General features: G+C 41.4%; 1 protein-coding gene across 1 annotated transcript in view; it reads left to right on the plus strand.

Moving 5' to 3' along the window:
- Positions 1 to 1,696: 1,696 nt before the first annotated feature.
- TBC1D9 (TBC1 domain family member 9) overlaps positions 1,697 to 23,054 on the plus strand; it is a 60,955-nt gene continuing 39,597 nt past the window's right edge. The window contains exon 1 of the mRNA XM_089693883.1: positions 1,697 to 2,447. Coding sequence (XP_089550009.1) covers positions 2,324 to 2,447 — 124 coding nt within the window. The 5' untranslated portion in view covers positions 1,697 to 2,323. The remainder of the gene's footprint in view (positions 2,448 to 23,054) is intronic.

The raw sequence follows: 23,054 nt of genomic DNA on the forward strand, positions 1-23,054 counted from the left end.
TCAGTTTTTTTTTCTTTTTGTTGTTTGTTACTCTAATAATCTCATAAATTAAAAGAAGGACCCAGCAAAATGTATTTAAAGCCACAAACCAAAGGACATTTCTAAATGTAGATAAATCCATATGTTTGTATAATTCACACTCTGCATTTACTTTGATTTAAATGCGTTCTGTTTAGCTGTGTTTAGAGAAAATAGAATTTTGTGCACTCAAGGGTGGATTTGTACTTAATGGGCTGTGTACAATGTAAAATTCTGGCTTTTTTTGTACCTGGGAAGCCCAGTTGTTGTGTACAGTCACCTGTAGACAGCACTTGTAAAGCTGCATATGGACATATTCCATGAACAGAGAGCCTCTGCTAGGGGAGCATGTTTGTACATTCCAGATATACTCGGGTACAGCCGCACATAGCCATTCATGTCTCTGGGCAGCTGTATGCAACACTTGGGCATGGGCACAGGAAAAAAGCCAATATTTTATGTCATATGTGCATGAGCACGTGGTCTGGGACACCGTTTGATTTATTATTATTCTAGATCATTTCTTCTGTATTTAAATAACCTAAATGCAGAGGGTAGTGTGGATGTGGTCTAATGGTGGCCATACACACTTTGATATTTTTATTATGTTTATAGTTTTTATTATTACGTTTATATGCGATTATAGTGTGTATATATTTTTAGTATTACGCTTATAGCGCAGTCAATTTATGCAGTGCTTTTCATATATATTGTACATTCGCATTGGTCCCTAACCCTCAAGGGGCGTACAATCTAAGGTCCCTAACTTACATTCACATACTAGGGTCTATTTAGACAGGATCCAATTAACCTACCAGCATGTCTTTGGAGTGTGGGAGGAAACTGGAGTACCCAGAGGAAACCCACAAGTGCACAGGTAGAACATGCAAACTCCTGGCAGGAGGTGCCATGGTTGGGATTTGAACCAATGACCCTAGTACTGCCAGGCGGAAATGCTAACCATTTAGCCACTGTGCTGCCATATATGATCAGTTTCTCTTTGATTGATCCTTCTATAGGGAATATCAATCTAAATTCAACAACACATTAGAGGGATATGCCACATATCGGGAAGTGGATTTAGATTGATAGTTTGGATATGATCCTATTTATGCATCTCTTTTCCACCATGTAATCTCATAATCTGATCGTTTGAAATCTCATGATACAAAATAATCAATAATATGGCTAAGTTTGATCAAATCTGGATGAAATTGAGTCTGCAATATCTGAAAGGGAAGTTATGACTACAGTGCTCCTCCCCCCACAGTGGCAAAGCTGTTGAAGCCTCTGACTATAGTATTTAAGTTTTTGTTTATCGATCGTTTAAAAAAAATGTAAAGCATGTGTGGAAACCTAAACATTTTTATAAAAATATAGCCAATTTAAACCTTGCTCCAGGGCCTCGCTGTGGGGTTTGTTTATAGTTGTAGCTGTATGCATAATATTTTGTATTCTGTCATGTCCAGTATGTCCTATAACATTCCTCTGATTCAGCCAGTTGTGACAGAACTGTGAATGAATGTACAGGTGTAGTGTAGCATTGCTCAGCCACATAATCTTTCTTTTGCTGGCTCTGCCTCCAGCCTGTCAGTCCCTTGTGGTTCACATGCTGATGTCATTAGTATCAGCTTGGCTCTGCCTCTCAGCTCTTGTCTCCTCTCTCCTCCCCCTTCATTCGTGCAAACCTCTGATCACCGAGCTGCTGCTGTCTGTACTGGAGGGGTTAATGCATTGTTATCCTGGCGGAGGTACCATGGACAGAGCAGCCCTGCACTGATCACAGCCCTTGCTGCCACTGATCGCCTGCCTGGTGGTGCCCACCATCTCCTGCTGCCTGTACTGGATCTGGAAGACTGGATGGATATCCTCCCTGGATTAATGATCAGTACCAGCTCCAGCTGATCTCTGACATAGCTGTCACCATCTTGACATTTCAGATGTCACAGCTGTCATTCATTATGTGAGCCCATCTGATAAAAGCACAACTATTATATAAAAAAAAACAAACAAAAAAAAAACTAAATCTGCTGATGTCAGAGCTGTCAGCTGATTTGATCTTGTAGGTGCAGGTCCAAAAATGTGGCTGTTTATGTGCTGATAGAGGTATCTGGACCACCTCCTTTCCCCTCCCTGGTCTACTGGAGCTCAGTCTGGACTTGCAACTTCTTGTGGTTTGGGATCAAATAGGATGTAGCTTCTGATCTGTGAACTCCATCCAAGGCTGTGACACTGCTATTTCTGTCCTCCTCTGCTTAATGGATTTCTCCCAGGGAGCATAACCCAGATCTGTCTGTTCCTGACCATGTGGGTCCATCCAGAAGAAGTGCTGCTGGCAAACGCCCTATGGATCACCGAGAGGGCCAATCCTTATTTCATACTGCAGAGGAGGAAGGGGCATGGGACCAGAGGAGGTGGGGGGCTGGCCGGTAAGAACTTCACACACTCTATACATTTTATTTCTTTGTACAACACTATTAATTTAAAAAGTGTGTGTGTGTGTGTATAAAAATATATAAAATATTTTTTTTAGTTTATATTATGGAGAATAGTGTCTTAGTACTTGGCATGTATTTTTTCTTAGAACACTATAATTATGCTACTATCCTACTAATTGTTATTACTTTTATTATTAGTATTTTTATACATATCACAGTGGCTTTTTGGCAATGGGATGCTTTTGGTTCGAATCTCAGCCAGGACACTATCTGCATGGAGTTTGCATGTGCTTCCTGTTTTAGTGTGGGTTTCCTCTGGGAACTTCAGTTTCCTCCCACACTCCTAAGATATGCTGGTATGTTGACTCTTGTCCACATTTGGCCCTAATATGTGTGTACAAATTGCCTGTACACGTTATCACATTCTGCATGTTGGCCCCAACCCCGAGTAATTGAATGGGTTGGGGGAAAAACTGGAAACCTATCAAAATAATAATAACTTAAAAAAAAAAAAAGCCTTGAAAATGTTTCATGTGTATCAGACATAGAGCCCAGAGAGCTGGACCATGAACTTGCCCAGTCGGATACAACGAGGTGTGTGTGTACACGCATATACACAATATTTAGTTCACTGCAGGCATCTATTGTATGTGGCTTTGTTTGATATATACTAAATCTAGAATTAGATGACACAAGAAAGGTGTTTATTTAATATAAGACAGCGCATGTTTTTGTGCACAATCTAAGATGGTTTTCTTTGTGTGCCCAGCTGATCCTTTTGTTTACCAGCTCTGTCCAGGTTCTCTGTCTGGAGCTGTCATCTCTCGCTCACATTTCCAGGCTCCATGACTGGGTAGGCCAGGCGTCACTTCCTGGGAGAATAGAGGAGGAGGGCTGAGCTGCTCTTTATTTAGGTGAATGGAGCAGTATTTGTTGTTTTCATACGCACACTTCTCACAGCATTATGGGTCTTATTGTGTCAACCATTGGCAGATCTAAAAATGGATCTCCTCAGTCTTTAAACCTAGTACACATGATCAGAAATCTTACAAAAATGCCAATTTCTAAGCGATTGTACAATAATCTGATTGTTCGTATACAGCTTTTGTTGGAAATTATTAGAAGGGACAAGAACAAAAATTTTTCTCGTATGATACCAGATCATACAATTTTCGTTTGATCAGTACAGTTTTTGTCCAAAAATACAATACATGACCTCACTTCAGAATTTTTATTCTGTCCTACAAGAATTTTCTTAAATGTAGTAACCTTTTCATTATTGATATGAGACTAGCATGAAAAAAAAAAAGGGACGATCATTCGTCCAATATTCTCATCGTGTGTACGGGGCTTTAGCAGTTTTCATTATTCGAACCTGAATGCTGTAATCGGTTATAACTAGTGTCCCTTATTCATAGAGACATCTTTTATTTCATTAAACACACATGCATTTTCCTTGAAGTAGATGTAAACCCTAAGTAGGTAATGTTTCGTTTGCTAAAACACCATTTATCATAAACCATTTCTGTAGGGTTTTTGTTTTGGATTTTTTTGCTCCCCCATCTTTGGTTACACTCCAGTGCTGCTGATTTCCTGCAGTCTCTTTACAGACACTTATGGTCTACATCAGGCTGTACCTTTTTTAGCCCAGAATATCCCCCAAAATAATTGGCAGGTCTTGGGGAACCCTTACCAAAACTATTCATCAGAGGTCAATGGCAAAAATGCCCCTTACATTGGTGGTCAGTAGGATTATGCTCTTCTTATAGTGGTTGTCAGATTGACACCATTTCAGGCAGCTAAAAATATCTTTTGGTGTCCTGGTATTGACTTTGCCAAGTGGAGAGAGGGATGGGAGGTCAATCGGCCACAGCACAAGGAACCCTTTGCAACCTCTGGAGGAATCTTGGATGACAAAGGATGGTCTACATGCATGCACTTCAGCTATGTATAAATATATGCCATTTCTTAGGACAGCTTTCACAATGATGACCACAGTAGACCATGCCTACGATTATGTGTATTGAAATACCCAGTTGTAGCCTGCAATGAAAGTCCATGAGATATAGGGTGACAACACAGGAGCATAATGGAGAGATCGTGGCAAAGCATTGAAACCCCCTTAACAAAAAGTGCCCAAACAAAGAACTTCATAGCAAGATCACCAGTAATAATTTGAAAGAAAGCTACAGATTTAATATGATTGAAAATGGCTTTTGAATAGTTTCAACACATTAAAGATCATGAGATTCTAGTGATTTGGTTTACATATACTTTTAACCTGCCATCTCCAACTACATTGCTCAACAAAATTAAAGGAACGCTTTGAAAATCAGATCTCAATGGGGAAAATATCATGCTGGATTTCTATACTGATATGGACTGGGTAATGTGTTGGGAACGTAAGGATGCCCCATCGTTTGATGGAAAAGAAAATTTTCATTACAGCAACTCAAAATGGTACTCCGTAGTTTGTATGGCCCCCATGTGCTTGTATGCATGTGTCTTGTTCAGTGGCCGTCGGGTTTCAATCTTCTTTACCTTGGCCTTGTCTCTAAGCACTGAACACCTTGTACTTCTGAGCACTCCAGGTAGGTTGCAGTTCTGGAATTTGACGGTACTGGAGAATAATGGGCTCCTGGTAGCTTCAAGTTTGATTCTTCTCAAATCTTTTTGCAATCAATTTGCGTTCTTTTTTTTTTTTCTCTATGTACAACAAAATGTTGATGGTTCTGTGATCACGCCCTGATATCTTAGCAATTTCAAGAGTGCTGTAATCTTTAAACTTTGCCATCACAAGAGTGAGCTCTCAGAAGCTGGACTTAGAGCTACTGCACCAGGGGAGAGAAGGTGACCAGTAATAGCTGGACATCTCTGAGCAATGTCTTGGGAGTATTCCCATCAGGCCTTATGTGGTATGTAAATGGCTTACAACTATAACAAGTGCACTATCCAACTATGGTCAAAGCTGAACAGTTTTTGGTTTTTTTCATCTACATTCTTTATCTGCATTAACAACAGTTTTTTTGGTAAAAGTGAACTATGCCTTTTAACTCGCCATCCCTTCTTCTGCTTGCTACCCCTAGTCGTGTACACTTCAATAACAGGTCAGCGGTGGCAGCAGCTATCTGTGGCTATCTGCCCAGCCAGTGATTATCTGCAAGGATTTCTGCTGGATGCACTTTGTGAATAATCTGTAGATCGCTGGAGAGGGGGCATTGAAACGGTAGTGCAGTTAGTGTTCGTGTAGGATCCTGCTCAAAAGAGTCTATATTGTCGTAGTGTCACACTTCATATTTTTTGGCCAAAATATTCCTTACTGTTTAGATCTCGAGAGCACTGATAACTTGGAAAACACTTTTCATTTTTATATATTAAGTTGTAGGCATGTTAAAATAAAAGTGGCTGCACTGAAGGACCTGGTGGGGTGGGCAGTGAGAGGATTCGTTGGGACTGCAAGTGGGGGGACCTTGGAGTATATTGGTGGTCAGGGGGGGCCCAGGGCTAAAGCTGTGTAAGGGGCCTCAAAATTTCTGATGGCTGCTTTGATGGCTTCCCTCCAGAGAATGCAATTTTTTGGGGGTGAAAGTCGTACGGAATTCTTGTTCCTATTTGTATAGAAACTTGGTGTCTTTATTGTGTTCACCTTAAGTGTGATGATTTCATGTTTTTATCATGATAGGTTCTCTTTAACCATTCATGTGAATCCCACAATTGCCAAACCCCATTTCAAGTGGCTTGTATACATGTGGCTGCAGGGTGGGGAATGACTTCGAACACATCCATCCCTGATGAAGAGTCCCATGTAGAGCTGCACTGATAATGGTGGTGCTTGGACTAAGTCCCAAGTTTGTAACTTCAAGTGGTGCTTGTAATGATCACAGACACTGATGTTGTGCATAAGCAAAGTCAAAGAGGCTGATATACTAAAGCGGTGCCTGTAGCAAAAAAAAAAAATAGCGGAGGGCAGAAATGACTGTGAAGAGGGTAGGAAAGACAGTAAAGCATCAAGGAAAGGTGGGAAGGTTGTAAAACATGTAGATATACCTGATTGGTGATGGGTAGTGCTGTGTGGGGTCTTCGGCACCTTTTGGAGTGGAGGAGGGTCGGATGATCCAGTACAGGAGTGGCAGCGGAAGAGGAAACTTCCCTCCCACCATCCCTTGGGGTTGTTTGGGTCTTTCAGTTCCTGGTTTGTTCTAGTTTTGGGGCAGTTGTTGGTATTTGGAGGCAGCAAATAAGCTGAAGTGAATGGTTGGGACCCATCGGTGGTATGGTGTGCCCGGGTGCATTCTGGTTAACCAAGGTTTAACTGGAAGGTGGAGGTTCTGCACTGCGGATGGTGTGTTTTGTCTCCAAGCCAGTGCGTTGCGGCTGGAGACTTAGCATTAATATTATGGTTAAGGTTCCGCAGGGGGATATCGGTATTGTTTTGTGCCTTCTAAGACCAACAACTTTTTCTTGTATGTTTCTATTTTGAGGAATGTTTTTGTATTATTTAAGTTGAATTGTTAATAAAAGGCAGTGATGGTCTTTTTACTCCAATGGTGGTTTGGTCTCCTTCATTGGTATATTGAGAGTTTGGGGGGGGATGGGGGATATGGAGTGAAAAAGATAGTTGTGCAGAGGATGGTTCAGTAGCTATGGTCTTAACTAGCATATCTCTTCTACACTAGTCAAGGATTTTAGAATGTCTGCACCATAAAATGTGTGAAGATTCACTTCATCAATTATCCAGTCACATGCAGATGAAAGAAGTAAACGGATTTTCTTCTCACTTGATTACGTGAAGTGAATCTTCACATATTTAATAGTGGAAACATTCTCAAATGTTTTAGTAAATCGACATTAAAGAGTAAAAAGTCATCAGCTTTCCAAAGAAGTTTTTCAAAATTTATTGTAAGTAGTCACAAGGAAGGTTAAGCTGCCAATGTGTAAAAGCTTCGTAGGGTCCTCTTTCTTAGGGTGACAGAGTGACCATTGTTGTATAAAAGATGTAAACCTATATGGCACAGGGTCACTGATGTGGGGGCAGCGGGAAGGTAGAGCCGGTCCTCCTGTTTAGGGCCCAGGTCCCATCAGTTCAGCAGGGGCAGAGATGGGTGATTTAATAAGTTTCCCGGGCTCAATAGGTTCAAGAGCAGGGCCACAGGACAGAGAAGGGACTATTTTCTGATTTTATTTTTTTTTTTATTTTTTTTTAGGAGTCGTAATCCTCTGTGCTGTGGCGCCCAACAATTAAAGTTCCAGCCTTTTCTATGGCACTTGGGATAGACTGGAACTTTTAATTTACTGTAATTATCAGTAGTCACAGCGCAGAGGATTACTCCGACTGATCCTGGGGCCCTGTCAGGCAGATTGTATAGGGCCTCGTGATTTCTAATGGTGGCCCAGCTTGGTGCAAGGTAACCAGTAGTACCTATTGACCTCTATGATGAATAGTGACATTAAATTCTCCCCCATGTGTATATATAAAGAATCTAGTAATGTGAAACAACTGTAGCTGAAATTTACTACTAATGTGAAATAACTGCAGCTTACCAAAAAATGTCTGATTTCATTTGTTTATTTGAGGTACTTATATAGTGCCGTCAATTTACGCAGCGCTTCACATATATATTGTACATTCACATCAGTCCCTAACCCTCAAGGGGTGTACAATCTAAGGTCCCTAACTCAGATTTCTACATACACATACTAGGGCCAATTTAGACAGTAGCCAATTAACCTTCCAGCATGTCTTTTAGAGTGTGGGAAGAAACCCGAGTACCCGGAGGAAATGCATACAGGCACAGGGAGAACATGCAAACTCCAGGCAGGTGGTGCCATGGCTGGGATTCAAACCAACGACCCTAGTACTTCCAGGTGTAAGTGCTAACCATTTAGCCACTGTGTGGTAATAATATTAATAAATCCTCTAAACAGTAAAAGAAACTTCTACAGCGAAAAATTATATCTGTGAAAAGTCTCCTAAATTAAACTGTGGCCATAAATCCTGTTTCTATAATCATAAACCTCTTGACAAACGTCAACACTGTGCATGCCCACCACCTGAGTGTAATCACCCACTCACAAGAAATATATGGTCTTACTACTATTTCAGGTCTCATGTACTTTTAGTTGGGTATCAATTCACTATTAGATGTTTCTTCTGAATCGCTGATCTAACATTCATATCACATTGTACCTAGGAAGCATGTAAAAAACCGCTCCAAATAAAAGCACTATTGGTTGATGCACTTACATTTTATTCGTGAAACAATCTGCACTGATAGAACAAGCTTCCTTTGTTTCAATCTCTACACCACTGCATCTATTGTATCACAATTGTATCAAGCGTCTGTCCACCAGCTCCGTACCTCTGCATAACATTGAACCTCTACTTGGCTCCAGAGCACTCCGCTAGAAAACTGTCAAAATGTTAATACCAGTATGTGCCTCAGCCAAACCTTGTTTTGTCACAAAATGAATGGTATATATGGATATGAAACCATCCCTAATACTTGATGCCTTCCTTGTAAAATATGCATGGTACTAGTGGCATAAAGTTTTTGGTGTGTGTGTGTTGTGTGTTTTTTTTTTTTTCTGTTTGTTTTTTTGTTTTTTTATGTTTTGTGATTTCATGCAATGTGTTGCTGCACCTGCATTATTGCCCCCTTTTGTATTAGGGCATCATATTCATTTTACATGGGCTGTCATATTTTTTTTCTTTTTTAATCCAGTGCAATTGCACTATGCTTGGCATCTACTGTAGGTGTGGATTGGGGTGGTATTCTAAGCCAGGGATTCCTTGAGCATGGAGCAATTTTTGCCTCTCTGATACATTCTCACTGACACTATTGATCTTTTTTGCTATCTGCAAGGGGGTAATCCTTGCTAAAGACCACAAGTGTAAGGAGCATTCTTCCCAATGACCATGATACTAATGTATCATGGGTTGTAGATATTTTTAGCAGGGGTTCCCTGAAACCAGAAAGTTATTTCAAGGGTTCCTCTGTGTTGAGACAGGCTGTTCTAAGGCTTAGTTCACACTACTGTGAGTTCAGATGTGACTTGAGTCGCACAGAATTGCATGACAAGTGAAATAACATTGTTTTCAATGGTGTCCAGTTCACATCAATGTGACTCAGCACAGAGGGATTTTCAAAATGGTTCCTGTAGGACTTTGGTGTGATTCCAGTGCAGTTTTGGCCCCATAGAATATACAAACCTTATCAAAGTTGCGCCTAAGTAGTACTACATAATCTCACTGAAAGTCTGATCAAAATCTTATTTCAGCAGAGTGAACCTAACCTAAACGAGTGATCTGCATTATATATTGCTGTAATAAACAGTAAAATGTGTATTAAAACACAATGCATATGCCTGAAGAAGCCATAAATTAATTTACCTATGGTTATGAATTTGGATGTAGAGTTTATACAGGAATATGTTTAGTGTGTTTTTTTTTTTTTTTTTTTTACTGGCTGAATAGATTAAAAAATGTTAACTTTTGCAAAAACATTGTTTGTTTTTTTCCGGGATGGTGCAGGTATTTAAGAGAATTAGACCTAGACCTGAATTAGAAATCAAAAGTCTCAAAGTTTTTAATTTGTTCATTTAGCAATGTGCTGTTCTGCTTCTGTGAATGGTTAACAGGTTCAGCTTCTGTATCCCTGCTCACACAATTTTCATGGTGAAGGTTACGTTTAGTGGTAAACTTAATGTACCTGGTTCTATTTGGGGAAAGTTCTGTGAACATTACTAAAGTTCGGGTGCTGAAGCCTTATTGAAGTTTAATAGGTTTTGAATGTTAAACACTTGCCTACTGGGCACTTTTACCCCCTTCTTGCCCAGACCAATTTTCAGCTTTCAGCGCTCTCATACTTTGACAATTGCTCGGTCATGCAACACTGCACCCAAAATAAATTTTTATCATTTTTTTGAGACAAATAGAGCTTTCTTTTTGTGGTATTTGATCACCACTGGGGTTTTAATTTTTTGCTAAACAAACTAAAAAAGACCGAAAATTTTGAAAAAAAAAGTTTCTTAGTTTCTGTTATAAAGTTTTGTAAATAGCTAATTTCCTTCACTGATGGGTACTGATAGGCTACAATAATGAGCACTGATGAGAAGGCACTGAAAGGCTGCACTGATTAGGTGGAACTGTTGGGCGGCTCTGATGGGCACTGTTGGGCACTATTGGCCGCGCTGACGGGGCTATACTGATCACCAGGACAGTGATGATCAGTGCCATGATGATCAGTGTATATGTCCCCCTGCGAAATTCTGCTTACCAGCTCACCTCTCCTCACACGCTGTCCGCGTGAGGAGAGGACTGCTGATAACTGGCATTTCCGATTTACCCGGTGATCAGCTGTGATTGGACATAGCTGGTCACATGGTAAAAGCGACTGTGATTGGCCCTTTCCATAGCCATGTGATCAGCTGTGCCTGAAGGACACAGTGATCACAGATTGCGCGCCCCAGGGGGCATGGTTCTGGGATGACATCCATGGACTCCCTCCCAGAACTAGCTTACTGCGCTGTAGCTGTCTTTCAGCTATAGCGAGGTCGGGAACAGATTAAAGTGGCTATTTTCTTGGCTGATAGGCAAGGGATTGTCAAACAAATGTCATGCGGGGCTGGACACTGCCCTGGCAGACATATCAAAGCAAGAATATTTTTTAAAAGGTCTGTTTAGCAGGGAGCAGCAATTTTAGTAATGCTTAAAGGAAGGCATATTTAATGCAAATTTGCACTCTTACATATGCCTTGGGGATGCCTTAACAGGCCTATGATGTAGCACATCTGTGTGATGTATAAAACTTACTACAGTGAAACTGACATTTACAAAGAAAAAAGTGTTTGAATTGCTGGCATTTGACAGCTCCCAGCTGATTTACACCTGTTTCTAAACAAACGACCAGAGATTCATTCCCTTCATCTATATACCAGACCATTATTTCAGATGATGGTCTGATATAGATGTTATGGGGGAACCCCCCCAAAAAAAAATCCACACCAGACCCCTATTTGAGCACTCAGCCTGGCAGGCTAGGAAGTGCACTCCCTACTTTCTGAACCCTCATGTTGATGAGGACATGGGCCTCTTCTCCACAACCATGGCCCAGTGGTTGTGGGGGTCTGTGGATAGGAGGCTTATCAGAATCTGGAAGCTCTCTTTAACAGGGGCACCCAGATGCCAGCTCTCCTTCTGTAAATAAAGACAAGTCCTTTTTAATAGAAAAAAAAAAAAGTCCCATGATATACATTATTATACAGGAAACCGTTTACGCAGCGCTTTACAATATAAGGGGGACAGTACAACTACAATACAGTTTGATACAGAAGGAATTTTAAGGGCCCTGCTCATGGAGCTTACAATCTAAAGGGAGGAGAGATGGTACAAAAGGTAATAGCTGCAAGGAATGATCTGATGAAGGTGACTCAAGTACAGTTCTTAGGTGGAGGTGGGGTAGGCTTCCCTGAATAAATTAGTTTTCAAGGATTGTCTAAAGGTGGACAGGGTAAGAGCTAACCGGACATACTGGGGCAGGGAGTTCCAGAGGATTGGAGAGGCTCTGGGGAAGTCTTGGAGGTGATTGTGTTGTCCAGTGATGAAGATCCATGTCAATCAATGGATGACAGCTGTTGTTATAATGTGGGGTCTCCTGGGTGACATAATTGACCATATATGGACATGATTATATTTGATGTTATGTTAGCCTTATGTCCGTTTATATTCGGGTTGTCTTTTCTTGTATGTAGATGCCTTCCCTTTATACTACATGCTGCAGATATATATAATTTTGTTTTTAATTTTTTTTTTTTTTTTTTTAAGGCCACAGAATCTTAACTCACTATCTAGACTTTGTTTGCTGTTGTGTAACCTTAGGTCAGCTTAAAGTTGGGAAATAAACCTATGATGAAAGCTTAATACAAATGGCCAGCTTACTTATCTTACTGGTATGTCACCCCGGCCTGGCCTACCTAGCCTGAGTACAATTACATCTTACGATACAATTATATCATGTCAGATTTGTAATCTATCATGGCATCAGTCATACAGCTAGGATCACATGTATACATGTAGTTAAGAAGTACATTCTGTCAGTATGAACACAAAGGATCCTTTGCATAAAATAAATGATCACATAACAAGTGATGTTTATCATCCTGTTTAAAGAGGTTGTAAAGGCTGAAGGTTTTTTACCTTCATGCATTTTATGCATGAAGGCAAAAAAGCTGTGCGCAGCAGTGCCTCCAGCCCCCTCAATACTTATTTACCTGAGCCCTATCGCGATCCAGCGACGTGAATAACAGCTTCGGCTGTCCCGGGTCTCTGCCTCCTCATTGGCTGAGGTGGCAATGGCTCCAGCTGCTGTCAGTCACAGCCAGTGAGAAGCGGGAGGGGATGGTGCCAAGCCGCGGTTCCATGTGTGAATGGACACACGGAGCAGCGGGTGCCCCCATAGCGAGCTGCTTGCTATGGGGGCACCCGACAGACAGGAGGAGCCGGGAGAGCCTGTGGGGGACCCAAGAAGAGGAGGATCCAGGCTGCTCTTTGCAAAACCACTACACAGAGCAGGTAAGTATAGACATGTTTGTTATTTTACAAGGGGAAAAAAATGAACCTTTTAGAATCGCTTTAAGGTAAATTTTAGTCGAACTGTAGTACAGTTTCTCTCCAGTCAGAGGGCTACTGTTTTCGCTTTTGATAGTGCAGGACATAGGAGGTTGCACTTTAAAGGGTATTCAACTATACTGTGTTAATGTGTTGACTGCTGCGGTTAACCTCTAAACTGTTGTATTGCCTTACCATTATGTCTGTACCAATACAACCTGTTCGTTTTATCACAATTGGTGTGTGTCCTTCTTGTGTGACTGCCAGGAGACCCTTCTGGCCAAGATATTCTGGTGGTGTCAGCAGTGGTGAGGCTCCTTTTAGAGCCAGGGATGAGCAGAGGACCCAAATCTATCAGCGGCTTCTTCAGGGATAGTGCTACACCTCTAACATGAAATATTAACAAAGCATATCCCTTTAGAGTATCTAAATCCGGAGCACTAAGTGTCATTTCTCTCTTCTGCCTCCTTCCTCTGCTTTCAGCATGAGTCACTTCTGACAGGTTTTCCTCACACCAAGAGACGAAAAGTGAAGAGGAGAGACCTCCAGCAGATTAACATCCTCAACTCTTTTCCTGTAAGCTGCGTGAAGGGGGTGGGTGTATTTTCTTCCCTCCAATCAGCTCCCCTCCCTTGGCTCTGCAGAATGTAACTTCAGCTCCCCACCCCCTTCTTTCTGAAATCTTAGACAACCTATACAAATTCTGGATTTTAAATGGCTGTAGAGAAGAGAAGACTGCAGATAAGTAGGAGAATTTGTTTAATGTCTGTGTATCACCTGAGGCCAGTCACTTTATTGGGTATATTTAGGAATTTAAAACCACTTTAACCCCTTCACAATCGTGTAATGCATTTATGCAGTGTCTAGGACAGCACTGGGCAAACTACGGCCCGGCGGACCTTTTAATCCGGCTCGCGGAGCTAGGCTCCTGCTGGGCTCCTCTCACAGTCCGCCCTGAAGACCGGTGTAGCATGAAAATCTGTCTCCTATGAGGATCTGTCCCCCTCGACGTATCTGCGCATGTGCTGGAGATCGCCGATCGGCTGCTAATGCCTGAAACTGGCACATGCGCAGATACGTCGAGGGGGACAGATCCTCATAGGAGACAGATTTTCATGCTACACCGGAACGGCGCGGGAACACGGCGAGAGGAACGCGCGGAGCAAAGGTAAGTGATTTGACACAGGGGGGACTTGGGGACTTAATATGGGGAATGAATTACTATATGGGGGATGAATTAATATGGGGGATGAATTACTATGGGGGATGAATTACTATGGGGGATGAATTACTATGGGGGATGAATTACTATGGGGGATGAATTACTATATGGGGAATGAATTACTATAGGGGGGATGAATTAATATGGGGAATGAATTACTATGGGGGATGAATTACTATATGGGGGATGAATTACTATATGGGGAATGAATTACTATAGGGGGAATGAATTAATATAGGGGGGATGAATTAATATAGGGGGGATGAATTACTATTTGGGGGATGAATTACTATGGGGGATGAATTACTATATGGGGGATGAATTACTATATGGGGGATGAATTACTATGCTTACTATGGGGGAATATTACTATACTTACTATGGATGACACATACACATCATTCATCTACTCTTGGTCCGGCCCCCGGGTCCAATATATGAACCCATTGCGGCCCTCAAGTCAAAAAGTTTGCCCACCCCTGGTCTAGGAAGTAGGCTTTAAACCTGGGCAATGGATATACTGTATGTGTTCTAGTGTTTGTGCAGGGGACATTATTGCTTGCTTGCATCAGAGACCATGCTATCAGTGACAGCCATGGGTCTCGTACTAACAATCAGGACCCAGAGGAACTGGGCTGTATTGGCCTCTTATTGGCTATCGCAGTGATCATTCGCCTTGTAGCCCTCCACAATGTTGCTCTTCTGTAAATAGGCGAGACAACAGACTAGTCCTCCAGGGAGGAGAAGATACATTGTATCCTTTCCTTCTCACTATTGAAGTAATAAAAAAAGATAAAAGATTTATCAAGTGTCAGTGCGAGTTCTCAGTGTTTTTAGGCAAAATCAAAAAAAAATGTGTGTCTTATATTTTTTTTTTTCTTGGCCTGACTATGGGTACAAACAAACAGACCATGTAGATATATGTGGCATTGCTGCAATTTCTGAGTAGAATTTATTTTGCAGGTTTTTTCATGGTTGGTCTTGGTAATGGCATAAAAATAGGCCTAGAGTGTAAAAAATATTATAGATTTTTTTGTTTTCTACTATTTTGGGACAGTCTTCTTTTCATAATAATATAAAATCAGGAGATCTCTATTAACATTTCCCACAAATGGAAAGCCCAATCTGTCCTGAAAAAAAAAAAATTATAACTCTGCGTAAATTGACGGCGCTATACAAGTACCTGAAATAAATAACTCACCTGGCTATACTAAGTAGTTACAATGATATGAACAGTTATACTGACACATGTCAAAGTTGCAAAATTGGGTCTTGGCATTAAAGTGTTACTAAACCCAGGACCCTACATTCACTATATCTGGTCTCCCACAGTACATAGAACATGAACATACAATTTATTTTAGTAAATATAAACTGCTAAATACCTTTTCTCATCACCAGTTAGAGCAGTCTATTGAATTCTATCAGTGTTCAGCTGAGCACATGTTAAAGCTTGTAGAAGTTTTCATTCTGCCCTAGAAGGATGCAGAACCCCTGACCTCTGTCTGGACAGTGCTGATTTGGCCCTGTGCTGATCACATGCACTCTCCCAAGAAAAAAGAAACCTCTCTAGCTCTACACACCAAACTGAGCTTGTGCAGAGTGTTTCCACACCATATGTCTTATCAGGAGATAAGAGGGGGACACTGGAAGAAGGGGAGGATCAGAGAAGAAGGGGAGGATCAGAGAAGTCGGAATCAAACAGTCTTTTTTACACAATGCAGAGGCTTAACCCCTTAGATTCCACAGGGAATATAACCAGCATGTTTTACTGATTTTACTGTTGTGGGTTTAGTAACACTTTAAGTTTTTGTTTTGACCTTGGTCATTAAGGGGTTAAACAAATGCAATGTAATTTTTATTGGCTAATCTAAATTACAAGAAACCTGAATCTCAGTTTTTCTAAAATGACTAAATAGTGGAGCTTTCTTACAATTCATAAAGAAGTGTTGCAATATGGTCTGCATGTAGTTTGTGTACTATAGAGCTATGACCAATGAACACTTTTTTTTTCATAGTCCCCTGACAGCATGACAACAAAGTGACATCAGTACCTGGAAATGTTTGCTGGTTGTTTTCAGACAAGTGTAAGGAATGAATGACTCCTTCAAAATTTATAACAATCGGCTGCTTCTCTGGTCTATGACACTTGTTGAACTATGTTTACTTCTCACTGAATATGTGAACTATACAAACATGCACACTGACCTATAATTAGGAACTAAAGGCATTACTGCTACACTGTTCCATCCAGACAGATGAACTTCTTTTTTATGGTAGTGCACATTATAATAATAACCCATCTGACCACCATGACTTGTAATAAGATTAGCTGCTGTGGGACGCTGCACTTTGCTTATAGTTGCACATTGTACTTGTAGCACTACCCCTGTAAGAGCCGCTGATTAGGATGGGTCCTCTGTTCTTTGCCTCAACCATTTCTAAAACACCTCAGCCACTCCAACACACCAGGATGAGTGTGTAAAGATACACTGCTCAAAAAGATTAAAGGAACACTTTGAAAACACATCAGATCTCAATGGGGAAAAATATCATGCTGAATATCTATACTGATATGGACTGGGTAATGTGTTAGGAATGTAAGGATGCCCCATCATTTGATGGAAATGAAAATTATCAACCTACAGAGGACTGAATTCAAAGAAACCTTGAAAATCAGAGTGATAAAATGAAGCTGCAGGTTAGTCCATTTTGCTGAAATTTCATTGCAGCAACCAAAATAGTACTCTGTAGTTTGTTTGCCCCCCATGTGCTTGTATACATGCCTGATAATGTTGGGGCATGCTCCTAATGAGACGACGGATAGTGTCCTGGGGTATTTCCTCCCAGATCTGGACCAGGGCATCACTGAGCTCCTGGACAGTCTGAGGTGCAACCTGGCGGCAGCATGTGCTCAGGGTGAACCTGCTCTCATCTGTGAAAAACACAGGGCGCCAATGACAGACCTGTCAATTCTGGTGTTGAATAGCAAATGCCAATCGAGCTCTATGGTGCCGTGCAGTTAGCAGAGGGCCCACTAGAGGACGTTGGGCCCTGAGGCCACCCTCATGAAGTCTGCTTCTGTTTGCTTGGTCAGAGATATTCACACCAGTGGCCTGTTGGAGGTCATTTTGTAGGGCTCTGGCAGTGCTCCTGCTATTCCTCCTTGCACAAAGGAGCAGATACCGGTCCTGCTGATGGGTTAAGGACCTTCTACAGCCCTGTCCAGCTCTCCTAGAGTAACTGCCTGTCTCCTGGAATCTCCTCTATGCTCTTGAGACTGTGCTTGGAGACACAGCAAACCTTTTGGCAGTGGCACGTATTGATGTGCTATCCTGGAGGAGTTGGACTGCCTGTGCAACCTCTGCAGGGTCCAGGTATCACCTCATGCTACCAGTAGTGACACTGATCCTAGCCAAATGCAAAACTAGTGAAAAACAGTCAGGAAAGAGGAGTAGGAAAAAAGGGTCAGTGGCCTCCACCTGTAAAACTATTCCTGTTTTGGGGGTCATCTCATTGTTGCCCATCTAATGCACCTGTTGTTAATTTCATTAACACCAAAATAGGCTGAAACTGATTAACACCCCCCTCTGCTACTTAACTGACCAGATCAATATCCCAGGAGTTTAATTGAATTGATGCTATACTCTGATTAAAAAGTGTTCCTTTAATTTTTGTTGAGCAGTGTACAATATCCCAGGGAATCACTAATAGTACTACTTAGTACCTAGTAGTGGTTCTATATCAATTAAAACAATCACTAAAGCAGGCAGTAAAGGCAAACTTAACATGCTGTCACCCAATATGGTTGGTAACTACAGAAGCATAAAATGGGATTAAAATGTTATTAACACAATTTAGCATACAAGTGATAGACTAGGCATAAGATGATATTTGGCATCCAGATCAGCATAAAAAGTTGAAAAACCACCTCAGCTACAACAGTATTAAAATATAATTTGCCAAGTTCTGAAAATGTATTGGTGGAAGAATAGAAGGTGGGATGTCTCTCCCTGAAAGCTTCCAGTGATCAGTGATGGGAAGCAAAGGGAGGGTGGACACTGAAGTCTCTGTCACTGTGATGCGAGTGATGCTGGGCTGCCCTTCAGTGTCCTCACTCCAGTCTCAGGCTCAGATCTCTGCTGGCATGGTCTCCCGCCGGCAGGCGAATATCCAGATAGAGGTGCTCTCTAGCTCCCTTGGTACCAAATAGAAGAAATTTTCCAGGAAATATAATAAAAATCATCTCTTCACTCCTATTGCACAGTACCTATTGGGACCTGTAGTGTAAGGGGTCTATTCGTCCCAATATATTGCTCTCATCTCAAACTACAACTCCCAGGATTCTCAGCATTCATCATGGAATTCTATGGGCTTGCTTGGCTTTAGCACTGCTACTGATGGCTGGAGAATTGGTGCAGCGCAACATCAGTGTTTCCAAAAATATCTCAGAACAAAAGGCAATGTTTCCTCCATATTGTTGTAGCCCAGCACCTGGCTACACACTTATTATTCATATGCTGCACAGTTATTGTTCATATGCACTGATCAGCCATAACTTTTAAGGTCACTGACTTAATATTGAGTAGGTTCCCCTTTCACTACCAAAACAGCAACTTTTATCACCAAAACAGCCCTGAGCCATCAAGGCATAGACGCCACTAGACTTTTGAAGGCATACTGTGGTATCTGGCACCAGGTCATCAGTAGCAGATCCTTAAGTCCTGTAAGTTGTGAGGTGGAGCCTCCATGGATTGGGCTTGTTTTTCCAGCACATCCCACAGATGCTCAATTGGATTCAGATCTGGAAAATTTGGAGGCCAGTTCAACGCTTTAAACTCACGTTCCTCACACCACTCTTGAACCATTTTTTAAGTGTGGCAGGGCGCATTGTCCTGCTGAAAAATGCCACTGCCTTCAAGGAATATGGTTTCCATGAAGGTGTGTACTTGGTCACCAACAATGCTTAGGTAGGTGGTACGTGTCAATCAACATTCACTTGAAGGCAGGACCCAAGGTTTCCCAGCAGAACATTGTCCAAAGCATCACAATGAGTTATTAAATTATGGTAAAGCACTAGGTCTGTGCGCCCTCTCTCTTGTTGTTTTATAGTTTGCGTAAAAGTTACCCAGAGTCTTGAGGGCAGGCGTTTGTGCATTTTACCTGCAAGACCAGCCAAGAGGAAAGTCTGTTCTATTCTTAACCACCACACTTGAGCGCAGGAAGTTTTGATCTGAGTTATGCAAGTGATGCACATGCACCCGGCCATCCACATGATGTAAAAGGAATGCAATTCATTAGACCAGGCTACCATCTTCCATTGCTCCAAAATCACATTCTGATGCTTATGTGCCCATTGTAAGTGCTTTTGGCTGTGGACATGGGTCAGTGGCTGCACAGCCCCATACACAACAAACTGATATTTTTTTTGTTTCTGCTTTCAACAAATTAGTTTCAGGAGCAACATGTTTACTTGCTGCCTCATATATCCTGCTATCTCTCAGATGCCATTGTAACAAGGTATTCAATGTTGTTCACCTAATTTTGTCAGTGATCATAAAGCTATGGCTGATCATTGCATATGGCTGCTGTGCAGCATAGTAGTACAAATACTACATAGCACTATTCCAAAAGGGAGTGAAATAGGTGATGAAGGCCTTACCCAAATAACCACTTTGCGCATTTGGGAAAGATGGGGCCACAGCCTTAATGAGTTAAAGTGACCCTGTCAAGTTTTTAAAAAATCTCTGCAAATAAAGAAATGTTATACACGTCTTCAATTCCAGTGCTGCAACCTCCACCAGACTTTGGCATTTGACACTTCCTAAAGTTTTGGATTCCTGTCTCCCCCACCACTCGCTTTCCTCTGACCCCTATGTCACTGCTGTGTCCTTTTAGTTTTATAGAGGTTGGTGGATGGAACCACATTGTGCAACAGGGGACACAGGCATCCAACACTCCTGGAAGTGCCATGTGCTAAAACGTCTGGCTGTGGCTGTAGCCCTGGAATAAAGAGGAGTGGATACAAGGACTGCTGAAGAGGTGAGTGTAATTAGTTGTACTGTTGTAGGGACCTTCTGATAGGATGGCTTTAACAAAACCACTGCAAATGAACCAATAACATTCAATTGATGAAAAACATTTGGGTCCCTTCCATGTAAAATAAGTACCCAACTACATAACGTAGTCTGACAGCTTGCCCTCACCATCCACCATTTATTCTATCCAACTACCCAAAGCCCAAACTGGACACAACCAATTCACTGATTGGCAAGGTAAAAAGTAAAGCTGTGACAGTACATTAGACTAGAGAGGGTAGTAGGTTCTCTGGCAGGTGGAAGAACTTTCGGTAAAGTGTGATTTCCGTTCACCTATCCCCTAGCTTCCCAAGCCCTCTTCTATAGCCAATAGTCATACACATTTCTGCATGTTCAGCAACCTGACCAGCAAGCCTTTCCTGTTCTTATTCTCCATCAAGGCTCTCAGGCTTTCAATTACCTTCTTTTTGGTGCAGTAAATACATTCCTACCCTCAAAAGAGTCAGCTCTGTATTGACCAGAACATGATCATTATTTGCTGTGATTCCACCTATGCATTCGTTCCCTGCTTTATAGCTGAACATAAATGAATGTAGCTCTGTAATCATTAATACATCATTCAAAGTTTTCATTAAATGCAAATTGTACTGGTATTTGAATCTGACTTGGCATCAGCTATTTGCAGTCACTGTACAAAAGAACTCATGAATAGTGGGGTGGGGTGGGGTTGGGGCAGCAGGTGTGGTTCAGTGCAAGGAACATGCTGTTAGGAGGAGAAAGAAGAGTGCCAGGTAGATGAGCATATCAGTGTGCTGAAATTCAGGTCTCCTCCCCTGGCAGGTCTGTGCTGTGTGGTGGAGCTGTGTGAATCTTGGGGCTGAATAAATAGAAATACAAATTCTTTAAATAGAACAGGTCTCATAAATTAATTGCATATGTATACAGAGCTGTTTGCTTGGAGATCAGATTTAAAGCAGACCACCTATGAAAATGGTACTGTCAGTCCCCCCCCCCCCCAAAAAAAAATGTAAATGGTATTGAAAAAAAAAAATCTTGCATTAAGAATGAAAAAAATACTTGCCTCAGACCTGACTTCAGTGAGGCGTGAGTGATGACATAGTGCCTTGGGCTCAGTTCACATTCCTGTGACATACTTGTGATTTCTTTGTGACTTTTATGATTAAACAATGCAGTCTATGGCAGCCTTTCTCAACCAGTGTGCCCAGGCACCCTGGGGTGCCTTGAGGTTTCTTCAGGGATGCCTTGGCAAAATGTCTAAAAATTGCCCAAAACTTGTATACAAACCAGCGGGTGGAACAAGCCTGCCTTTTTAGTTACACAAAGCCACAGGTTTTCATTGTGTACCATTACAGACTTCTAGCCGCCTACATCCTGACAACCAATGACACCATCAGTTGATAAGGAGGAAGTCAGTTGCCTGCACATTATCCTAGTTTGACCCTCCCCTGCCACTTCTCCATCAGTGCTGGGGTTACATTAGCTCAGTGATGGAGAAAAACTGAGAGAGAAGAGAAACATTGGAATACTACTCAGTACCAGTGTGCAAAGGTGTGTTTTGCTTTGGAAGAATACATCACCTCTAACATTGGGTGTCCTATGTGTGTGGATGTTTCTGCATTATATAAAACTATTCGAATAGTTTTCACATTTTAGAATGGGGTGCCTCAGGACTGTCCATCATTTTTAAAGGGTGCCTTGACTGAAAAAAGGTTGGGAAACCCTGGTCTATGGCACTCAGGTCGCACAAACTGCAACTTGAGTTGCATTGATTAAGATCGCAGCCATTGAAACAAATGTGTTTTGACTTGTCATGTGACTTTGTGTCATAAGTCGAAGTAGTGTGAACCGGGGCTTACTGCTGCCTCGCAAGAAAGCTGGGGGCTCAACATCTCATGACAATGCACTCCAGGTCATTATATGCAGACATTGGTTGGGGAGCAGCAGATTACACTTAGTATCATTGCAATCATATGTCCCAGGCAAGCAAAGGGCCTGCATTGAAAGTGAAACTTCTGTGCTGATATATCACAATGGGTCTTAAATAAGAATTCATATTTATATAATACTTTGTGGTATACATTTTTTAAATGCATATTAACTTCCCTTAGCAAAACTCCTGTACTTGCATTTTCTTCCAGAAGTTTTCCTTTTAGCATTCATTTTTATTTGCCATATACAAAATCCTCTTGAAATCTATCTTTGTGGTCTAATAGCTTTATGGACAGGCATAAACATTGCTCATAAAAACATTTTATATAGAAACTGTTAAAGCAGAAACCATTTATTGATTTCAGTTAAAAGGAGCAGCATGCGAAAATGTGAGCATGTGAACATTAGCATGCCATCCTCCTTTGACCATAGATGATCTGCTTGCTCATGTAACCTTGATGGGGTTGCTTTTATAATTATGTATTTTCTAAGATAGCAATTTATAAAAAGACAAACTATTCTCTTGCAGCCATGTAGTGAATGAACACTGTGTTGAAACTGTGGTAGAGTGTGAACCCTGTCATTTGTGTAGCAAATTAGTTATTTATAATGGTATTCCTTAACAGCAACATATTTTTTTTAAAATAGAATTTAAATAGACTCTTTTTTTTTTTTTTTTTTTTTTTAATAAAAACTCAATGTATCCAGTGTACAGGCCCTCCAGTCCATGGACTTTTTGCAGCCCCCCTTCTAAATTCTTAGTTACTTTGGGATATGGGCAA

The sequence above is a fragment of the Staurois parvus genome, unplaced genomic scaffold (assembly GCF_062004578.1).
Source record: "Staurois parvus isolate SC_StPar_1 unplaced genomic scaffold, SC_StPar_1.0 ptg000639l, whole genome shotgun sequence".
Classification (NCBI taxonomy): Eukaryota; Metazoa; Chordata; class Amphibia; order Anura; family Ranidae; genus Staurois; species Staurois parvus.